The sequence below is a fragment of the Rhamphochromis sp. 'chilingali' genome (genome assembly GCF_963969265.1).
Source record: "Rhamphochromis sp. 'chilingali' genome assembly, chromosome: 15".
Lineage (NCBI taxonomy): Eukaryota > Metazoa > Chordata > Actinopteri > Cichliformes > Cichlidae > Rhamphochromis > Rhamphochromis sp. 'chilingali'.
The window spans coordinates 8,980,715-8,990,862 of NC_137942.1; the positions used below are offsets into that span (position 1 = coordinate 8,980,715).

The following is a 10,148-nucleotide window of genomic DNA, read 5'->3' on the forward strand; positions in this document are numbered from 1 at the left end:
GGTCATTCTCCTCTGACATTGAGACATTTTCACCCAGAGAATTGCAGCAACTCTTTTCTGATCATTCTCAGTAAACCCGAAAATATGGTTGTGAGGGAAAATTCCAGTAGGTCAGCAGTGTCTAAGATTCTCAGACCAACAACCATGCCACGTTCAAAGTCATCCAAATCTCCTTTTTTCCCTCATTGTGATGCTTTGTTTGAACGTCAGCAGGTCATCTCGACCATGTCCACATGTCTTCATGTATGAGTTGGTACCATGTGATTAGCTGAATAAATATTTGCGTCCGGGAACAGGTTAGGTTTTGGACTGAATTGACTGCTTCTGAGAACAGCCAAATAAAAAGAGGTGTCACTCTACTTTTTTTCGGGATATCGCTAACGACATGGAATGAAGAAGGAGATAAAGTTCTACTAAACATAAAATAATTTAAGTAAAAGAACCATTGAGATACTTTAAACCTGTCATACTTAATAACTTTTGGGGCAGAATTAACAGAGGGGCGCTCAAACGCGAAGGCAGAAGACGGATTTTGTGCTGGTGTGTTGCATCTTTTAGCATGAACGATCTTTTCCGTGACGTACGTTTTGCGCGAAACTCGGATCTGGAAAGCTAAAGTGGAGTAGTTGGAAATGAGTAAAAAAGATAACGGTAGGTAAAAAGTTTATATTCTAGGCTATAACAAGTTAGATGGCTTGTCAGTCGCTTGCACTGAGCGAACGACGATTGTTAAAAGTCACAGATAAAAGGAAACGTTTAGCCAAACGGCTACAAGCTAGCGTTAGCTGAGACGAGCTCCGTGTTTTTATTCTTCTTCCACTTTTCCAAACGATATACTTGTTTTAAGGAGGGGAATCATATTTATATTAAAATAGATTAGGATGATGATTGTGGCCAGCGATATTACACTATTAGATATTAACATAATCATGAAAATCTACTTCTAGTATAAGTTAAGTGTAATGTTATGGTAAGTTTAGATAAACGTTAAACTTGTCCTGCTGTCATTCACAGGGGCGGGCGTCATCCTTGCCTACCTAAATGAGAAGAACCGGCCCTATAGCGCTCAGGATGTCTTCTCGAATTTACAAAAGCAACATGGTCTGGGCAAAACGGTGAGTTTAACACTTCAATGAGACAATTAGATGCCTAAAATTAACCTGTTTTTCATAGCCTACAACTAAGTGGTTTTTACACATTTCTTCCAACAGGCAGTGGTCAAAGCCATGGAGCTGCTGGCCCTGGAAGGCAAGATAAAGGAGAAAATATATGGCAAGCAAAAGATTTATTTTGCTGACCAGGTTAGTCTGTTTGTCTGGAATATTATGCACATATAATTTATAAGTAACCGGAATAACTCAATCTGTCCCACAGACTCAGTTCAAAGATGTGAACGATGCAGACCTGAAGGCAATAGACCATCAGATCTCAGAGCTCAGTGAAGAGGTGCAATCCCTTACCCAGAGCTGCAGGCAGCTGGATGCAGGTGACATTTTCTGCTAATCACTGACACTATCTTCTCAGATTTTGCGCACTGTTAAGCCACAAGATGTGGCTGTTTGATACAGTAAACGGTTTACGATGAGGCTTGTCCCCACTTCTCTTTTCTCTACACGTGTTGTTTTTGTTCTACTGCATATGTTTGAAAGGGGATGTTCTGTAAATTTGTGTGAAATCTGTGATGACAGAACTGAAGGAGCTAAACAGCTCCCTTACAACAGAGGAAATGGTGTCAGAGATCCAGGAGCTAAAAGCAGAGTGTTCTGGGTACAGAGCCCGACTGGAGAAGATAAAGTCGGCCTCAAATCACATCACGCCAGAGGAGAAGGACAAGGTGAGGAATCCACCAGGGATCTGTCCCATGGCCTCTCTTATTTATAAATGCTGTGAAAAAGTATTTCCCCCTTACCGACTTTTTTTTTTTTTTTCCATATTTGTCATATTCACACGTTTCAGTAAAATTTTAATTATGGAACTAGGCTATGTCATCGCACCCATTTGCCAATGAATCCCCATCTCGCTGTCCCTTCTCCCTGTTTGAGTACCATGGTCTACAGCCTTCAGTTGTCCTCTGTCTTCCACAGTGTCATAAAAATCTTAATGATTCATGAGTCAACTGTGCATATACTGTTGTTGACCTTGGATGGGGCTGGGGTTTTTTTCCTACAGAGTAGGGTACTGCTCCCATGTGGCTGTTTAACATCTCATTTCACTGTAGATCAGCTTGTTAGTCTCGGTAATGGTGGCGGCATAGTGCTGCATTCACATCATCTAGTAAAGCCTCTCGGGGTACTTCACGTAGTCTTGGTAACGGAGGATCCAGCTTGCCATGATCTCTTGCACTCAACAATCCTTCTTCTGGCGCACTTGGGGCTTGGTACCCAATCTCTGGTGGGGGTGATAATGATATCTCCCCCCCAACCTGTTGTACTGGCTCCCCCTTGCCATAGCATTTTTTTGTACCTCATCAATCTCTAACTGTGAGAGCAGTCCCTTCTTCCGAACGTTGGACCTGCAACGTGGATGTTGGGTATCGAACTTGCCACTCCTGCTCCAAAGGTGTGTAACCTTACCACTACGCTATCCAGCTGCTTATATATATTATTATTTTTAATTTGCAGGTTTATAAAGAACGAGATCTCTACGTTAAAGAGTGGAAAAAGAGGAAGAGACTGGTAATCTTTTTCACTTAAGTTCCTTTTTGTATTCATAGCTCATGTTTCGTATTGCATGCCATGTATTTAAAAAATGCCGTACAATCCCTTTCATCAGTGTGAGTGAAACTGCATATGGATATGTTATTAAAGTGTTTGGCACCTTGTTTGTGTTAGGCTTCAGACATGACAAATGCAATCCTCGAGGGTTATCCAAAGAGCAAAAAGGAGTTCCTGGTGAGTTTAAGACACTAAAAAAAAAAAAATCTTTTTTAAGAATAAAATAAAGTTCTTGCTATTACCTGCAATATTCTGCTTCCTCACAGGAAGAAGTTGGAGTGGAGACTGATGAGGACTGTAAAGTAGTTCCTCCAAATACTTGAACAAGAAAGTTCTTTTACAGTCACCTTGCCACTAATCTAAGCAAATGGATTACACAGGAAAGCAATCTGAAGCCCAGAGAATACTTTATTTATGGCCTTTTTTTTTTTTTTTGAATAGATAGTTCAACTTTAATAAATGCTTTAATTGAAAAAAAGTTCATAACTGAAAGTATGTTTTTATAAAAAACTGCTTTGTTGCTTGTGAAACTCTCAAGACTTTCACATCAATTGACAACACAGTCATGCTCTTCACCTCAAAGGCAACGCTGGTTTAAATTTTCCCTTTTAAACAGATTTAACCAATCCTGAGCTTTCCAGTGAAAATGTCAAGGCTTTATTTAAATGTTTAAAATCTGTTCTTGTTCAACTCCATCTTGCTTTTATTTTCTGAAAGCATAAATTAAAATGTATAATGTATATATCTATGTTTTTGAATTACAGTTGCACTGTTTTCTGCTTATTAAATGGTCAAGACCATAAATTCTGATGCTGAAGCGCCACAATTGTTTTAGTTTAATTCTTGTGAAGCATAAATAAAATAAGTTGCATTAGCTGCATAGTTGGGAACCACTGCCTAGCTTTATGATTTTTCCTGTTATTGTTATGCACAGATGCTCCATTTCCACATAATTTGGATGACAAAAAAAACCCCTCAGTGGCCACTTTATTAGGCAAACCTATGAAATTAAATACAATCAAATACACAGTGTTCTCTCAGAGGTACAGATTTAAAACCTATTTTAAATATTCAACCTCCTTGGATTGTCAATTAAAAACGTCAACATTCAACACCACAGCAAACTACAACACTAACAGAGCTGTACATTGATGCATAGATGACACCCATCTGCTGGTGTACATTTAAAGAAAGAAAAAAATGTTATAAAGCAGAATTTAAGGCTCAGATTTCAGACTGGATTTTACAGGGGGGGGGTAACTAAAAGTGGCCACTGAGTGTACATGGCTTGTATAATAGAATTATTAATACACTTGAAACAACTTAAGCCAGTTACAAAAACAAAAACATTTCCATGAATACAGCTAACACAGGAAAGGATGTTTATAGAAACAACAAAAAAACCTTCATTAAAATGAGCTGTCACCTACTTGAAATTCACTCATAATTCAGCACACAGCAGCTGTAAATCTCAACACACAGCATGAACTTGGCTGCTGCAGTTCAAAGGGAGTTTTTGGTGAGAAAAAAAAAAAGCAGGTTCTGGCTGATACACAACATGGCATGAACTGCATCTTAGCCACTGAGAACCACTGATAACAAAAGTAAACAATATTCATTCTGCTGGATTTGGACCAACTGAAGCTGAAATTTTAAGCTTTTTGATTAAAGGAAAATCTGAAAGTTGCAGAAAGATCACCACACACATTGCTTCATAGTGTGATGTAGCTCAATTATGAGAGAGAATACTCATTACATTTCCTGCCATTGAAGCCAAATTGAATTGAAATACGACAACTATAAAATTTTAAATGGCACACTGTAAAGACATTTAAATTTATACATACAATAATTTGACATTTCAGCACTTTATCAGCTTGTCACAGCTCCATTTATGTACATCTCAAAATGTGTCGGATTACAAGCCAAATCTCAGTGATAAATTGTTGAGACCTCATATAGCATTTTCCTGATAACACGCTTAGCAATGATTGTTACTCTGCAGTAGTTTCCATTATCTGCTACAGCTGAGGAGTGGCTCAGTGTTCGTCCACTGAAGCTGAAACAGCTCCTTTGGTTCAGCATTAAGCTACAAAGTCATGCTTGATGTGAAAGAGGGGAACGTGTTGGCTCATGAGTTCCCTTCCCCTCTTTTCTCTCTGTTGATTATTTTAAAAATGCACCATAAACTTTACCATCAGTTCACTCAATCTGTAAGAAGAGTTCTCGCTATTAAGATCTAATCTCCCCTCATGTTTTTTATCTCAGTGTGGGCAACTATGGCTACTGCAGATGGTGATTACCATTAGTTAAACACAATATTTTGCCTGCCTGACACATTGAAAACTGCACTTTCAGTGACTTCTGTACTGCTGGGTTCCCAAATCAAATAACAATCAGAATATCCTGAAATACACTCAGTTAAACATGTATGTACATTTCAAAGCTTAAAGTGATTTGCATTAAACTTATATCTGCTCATTCCAATGCCACCTTTCACCTCTGCCACGTGTGATGAGGTAATCAAATTGCAGCCAGGGAGTCACTGATGAGTCAAAGTGAGTAAATACTGTGGCATAGCTTGAGGCTGATCAACATTTTTTTACTCTTAGAGGCCAGAGTAAGCTCAAAAAGTCCATTTTTGGGAGTTAACTAGAGGCCAGGTGCAGTCAGTAAAGCTGACCGTTGAGCTGCCGCAGCACTCCAACAACAAACTCCCGCAGTGTCTAGGAAAGAACATAAGCAGAAAACAAACTATAAATACCTCAACATACACAAAATAATAAAGTTCTCATGGGTTTTTTTTAAACATACTCCTTACCTGTGGCTTGCAGTGTTCCTCAATCCAACTGAAAACACAGGCCGAAAGTTCTTGGAAGCTGCTCACTGAAACAGAGTTGCTGAAAGATTGAAACAGGCAGTCCATGATGCTCTGAAAGATGTTGAACTTGACCTGGTCCGACACCTGATCCTCTCCCTGCTGTGGGTTGTTCTGGTGAGCCTTCACTATGTGCTCATAGTTCCTATTAAAACATTAAAAAAAAAAAAAAAAAAAAAAAAAAAGGGGGGTGGGGGGTGGGGGGGTGGTTAATATAATTTCATAAACAATGAATTTGAATCATTCTTTTGAGAACATGGATAAAAGCACACATCAATGCATTCCCTACTCCAAAGTTTTCTTTCTTTGCCCCCAGACCAGCATTCTTTTTACAATCTGTCTTTTCATCGGTCTGGATGGAGAAAAGATGCGACTTGCACACAGTGCAGGTATGTTGAGAGGATTTAGGGAAGTCTCAGATCGCCAAAAAAAAGAAGACCTGTGAAGTACACAATGTGGAAAAAGCAGTTTGGCTTATGAATTTTAAACCACTCACGTTTTCATAATCTTAAGCGCCATCACTTCTTTTCTTAGGACAGAAACTTCCTCCTCTTGCTTCTTCTTTTCTTTGTGAAGGAAATGGATGTAGTCAATTGCTAAAAAAAACCCAAAAAAACAACACAACAACAACCAAGAAATCGTCAGTTGGGGATTTTTGCCTTATACACAAGTTTTAGGTACACTGTTGAAAGTTAACCTTTATACTGAGGGTGTTGGTACTGTTACTTCCCCTTTTGTTGGGTAAAGGAGCCCCTGCAAGACAGGAAATATCTGTTCTTCCTTGAACTTAGTCTATCGTCTCTTTTTATTGTTAAATGTGGCCAAGTGAGATGTAACTAAATGAAAGCTAGCACCATACAAAACAAGTTCAGTACTATTGTTTTGTGCTCTTTTCTTATCAAGATGTCAGATGTATTAATTAATATATAGATTATCTCAAACTAAATCTGAAGTCAAGGTTACTCAGCAGAGGCAGTCCAAGTTTGTTCAAATGTTAACAAAGGTTATGTTTGACCACATCTTACTTTTTTGCAGAATAGTAGCCTTGCTGATCTTCTGTGCTCCCACCGCAAATTCAGACTGCTGCTGGCAGGTTGGAACGATTGACTGGAGGTCATCATATCCTTTCTAATGTTAAAAGAGAGCAACTAGTAACTACTGAAAAAAGTTAAAGCAAATCTCCAACTTTCAAGATGTGTGTCCTTACTTTAATAGCATCTCTACGCTTCTGCTCAGCTTGTGTGTGTGCTTGTCTCCGACGATCTTTATACGAGTCCTTATATGTTTCATGCCTGTAGTCGCTGTCTTCATCATCTATGTGGGAATAGATTAATACTCATTAATGAAAAAATAAAAATCTGAACCATGACATTAGCAGTGTTTTTGTTAGCCAACTTACAAAATGCTGAGGTAGCTATTTTTAAAAAGTTGATCAAATCAATTCATAACTGTACAAGATTATTAACCCTGGAGTCATTCCTGTGTTGGCACTCATTTCACACATATAGGCAACCTCATTGTTTTTCATCAGTATGAATTACTGTGATGCACTTAATTTACAAAGTAAATTATTATTTAACATCTCATAAAACCCTCAAAGAATTTAAGAAAATATTGTAAAATACGAAACACGTTTCCATAATTAAACATGGAATGATATAGGAAATATTTTCTACCTCACACAGCAATCCCTGTGTTTGGGAAGTAAGAAAATTGTATGTATAAAGCAGTCACAAAACATTGTACAGCAAAATAGAGTAAAATAAATGTGAAAATTAACTGCTGGAATAGCAATACAAAATTTTTTTAGATCTTTATTTATATTTATTCAAACTGTGTTTTTGTTTTTTAAGACATATTTCAGGGCCATGTTTACTGTTTTGTTAATGTAACATATACATTTTCTAACTTCTGGAATAAATAAAAATAAAAGCTTTAGAGCTAAGCTTAATATATATTTTTTATTAATCACAAGCAAGAGAGATTTTTCCTTTTGTACAAATCATGGAGAAATATAAGCAAAGCTGTCTCTATGGCTACGTTCACACTGCAGGCGAAAGCGCATCAAATCCGATTTTTTTGACCCTATGCGACCCATATCCGATCATGGTGTGACAGTGTGAACGGCACAAATCCGATATTTTCAAATCCGATCTGGGTCACTTTCGTATGTGGTACTGAATCCGATCCATATCCGATGTTTCAGAAAGCGACTGCTGTGTGAACGGTCAAGTCGCATTAAATCCGTCTTTTACGTCACTGACATAAGACAGACGCCAATTATCAGCGCCAGAGAAGCGCCCGAGAAGACATCGCGAACGCTTCCTGGCCATCCGGTGAGACTGCTGGGAAGACAACGTTGGAGAAACGTGAACATTTTATTTGTACTGCATAACCTGCAGATTCTGACAGAAATCTGCAACTATCCTTTGAAGCACCGCTCCTCTAAAACAGCAATAAGGATCATTATTAGGTTATTTACATTATTATGTAAATAACAAAATAACTTAAAGCAAAAATTGGGAAACATGAAGTCCGAAGTCTTTATATTAAGGGCCATCAGTCAAACAATATAGTTTGCTCTGGGTCTAAACAGAGCACGTTGTGTGTGACGTCTTCTTTTGCGCATTCGGGCCGCTTTGAGCGTTCACACTAGAGAGCGTTTGCTGTCGCATTTTATTTGTAGTGTGAACGAGCAGACAAAAAAATCGGATTTGATCAAAAAATCGGAATTGAGCATTAAGACCTGCAGTGTGAACGTAGCCTAAGTCTCATTGTATTTCGCTTTTACACTAAATAAACAAAAATGAAACTTTTTTTTTATAAATATCTGACTGGCTCAGGCTACAACAACTAAACAAGTAAACAATTAACCTACACTACAATTACATTACTAGTATCAAACTATCACATAAATATACAACATTCAAACCCAGTACCTGTATTTGGCACTGAAGAGGCACTTGTTGAGCCGATACTGTTGGCCCGGGACACTACAGTACCCTTTCTGATTGCTTCAGAGATATAACCTAGACAACAAGACAGCAGTGATCAAACATAACTCACAACAAAATCAAAACATATTTTGATGTACATCTATAATCAGTATCATGTGAGAGATCAGATTACACTGGTGATGAAGTACAACACAAGAACTGACTGAATACTCACTGTTGTCAAAGCCACCATCGCTGAAAGCACCATCGGATGTCTGCCGAGCCATCACGAGAGAGCAGAAGACAGAAAAAGGCAAAAAAAAAATAAGAGGCTGTGCAGCTAATGACAAGGGAAAACGCTGTGCTGCCCTACATTTGTTTGACAAAAGAGCAATAGCCAGCCAGTTAAGCCCCCACTGAGCATTGCCCTGATTTGTCCAATTCAGGAAAACAGGTGGGTAAAAAGCTGTAGAAAATAAGAGCCTTCATCACAGAACTATTGTTTGATGTAGGGCACAGCTGTCTAATTTGTGGTTTCCAAAGTCTCAAAAGCTCAGGAGGGGGAAAAATGAATATATGTTAAGTTTAAACAATAGATCCTACTACATGTTTACTTACGTACTGTAAAATTACTATACCCAATTTATTTCAGAGACATATTTTTTTTAAATGGGGGCCCTGAACACATGTTAATTATTTTTAATTATTTATTTTATTTCCACAGACTCCATATTAAGGAATCGGTGGAACGAAGACAATTTCAATTTCTGTGGTCTGGTAATTAATTATATACAGTATATAGTAGCCTATCAGACAAGGTAATGTGAGCTTCACAAACACTGATGCTGCACTGTAGATTTGCAAGAAACAAGCAGCTACTCAGACCTTTTTTCTTTTATTTAACTTTGCGTGTGTAGGTGAAGACATGTTGTATACACCATAGGGGGAACAATGGCTGATTTGTTTACATAAGTAGGCAATTGGTTAGCTAACCAATACAGCTTTCTAAGGTTATCAAAACCTCGGATGCTAACGTTAGTTAGCCACGGAGCTAACAAACCGTGTACTCCCTGCACTTTACTAAAGCTTCAACTTTAAGACAGCACAGCTTTTGCCATTTGCCAGTGCTGCCATACGCCTAACACATGAGTCATTTCAAACCAAAAAAGAGGTTTCTGATAGCAGTTACTCACTTTCCACTGGTCCTCTGGAGATGTTGTCGGGTCCGTCATTTTGGAATGCGACGAATTTCTTCTTCTGTGCACCATGGTAGTGAATTGTAACTGTTCTTGAAAACGCCACCCCATGGTTTGAAAGTAATACTGCAGTGACTGACCGCATAAAATGTAGGTTTATGTCACAGAAAGACTGTATTGAAAAGAAAAACCAAACAAACAGAAGGCGTATATAGTAAGAGAGGAAAACTAAAATAATATTTTTTATCAGTTCTTTGTCTCCTAAACACTTAAATAAATCTGCTTTCTTTCAACTGCTCTCTAATCTTGTTCATCATGGCCAGTGAAAATCTTAGCATCTTCAACTCTGCCACCTCCAGGTCTGCTTATCTCTTTTTTTAGCGATAACATTTCCTATCTCATTTTTGCAGCTATCTTCCTGTCA

The 10,148-nt window shown here is 38.2% G+C and overlaps 2 protein-coding genes across 3 annotated transcripts; one reads left to right on the plus strand and one right to left on the minus strand.

Moving 5' to 3' along the window:
• Positions 1 to 519: 519 nt before the first annotated feature.
• On the plus strand, positions 520 to 3,456 carry psmc3ip (PSMC3 interacting protein). 2 transcript variants are annotated; one of them, XM_080906419.1, is made up of 8 exons: positions 520 to 651; positions 1,015 to 1,115; positions 1,212 to 1,301; positions 1,375 to 1,486; positions 1,689 to 1,834; positions 2,622 to 2,675; positions 2,832 to 2,891; positions 2,981 to 3,456. In XM_080906419.1, exons 1-8 carry the CDS (start codon positions 633 to 635, stop codon positions 3,035 to 3,037), a joined length of 639 nt encoding a protein of 212 aa, XP_080762545.1. In that variant the 5' UTR covers positions 520 to 632; the 3' UTR covers positions 3,038 to 3,456. The 2 variants fall into 2 exon arrangements, with proteins under 2 accessions (XP_080762545.1, XP_080762546.1); XM_080906420.1 differs by having other exon boundaries at positions 2,985 to 3,456.
• A 140-nt stretch (positions 3,457 to 3,596) lies between these two features.
• On the minus strand, positions 3,597 to 9,818 carry mlx (MAX dimerization protein MLX). Its single transcript, XM_080906418.1, has 8 exons — positions 9,722 to 9,818; positions 8,764 to 8,803; positions 8,532 to 8,621; positions 6,800 to 6,906; positions 6,618 to 6,720; positions 6,089 to 6,188; positions 5,536 to 5,737; positions 3,597 to 5,440 (listed from the first exon to the last, which is right to left on the minus strand). The coding sequence occupies exons 1-8, from the start codon at positions 9,794 to 9,796 to the stop codon at positions 5,384 to 5,386; spliced, it is 774 nt and encodes a 257-aa protein (XP_080762544.1). The 5' UTR covers positions 9,797 to 9,818; the 3' UTR covers positions 3,597 to 5,383.
• Between the last annotated feature and the right edge of the window lie 330 nt (positions 9,819 to 10,148).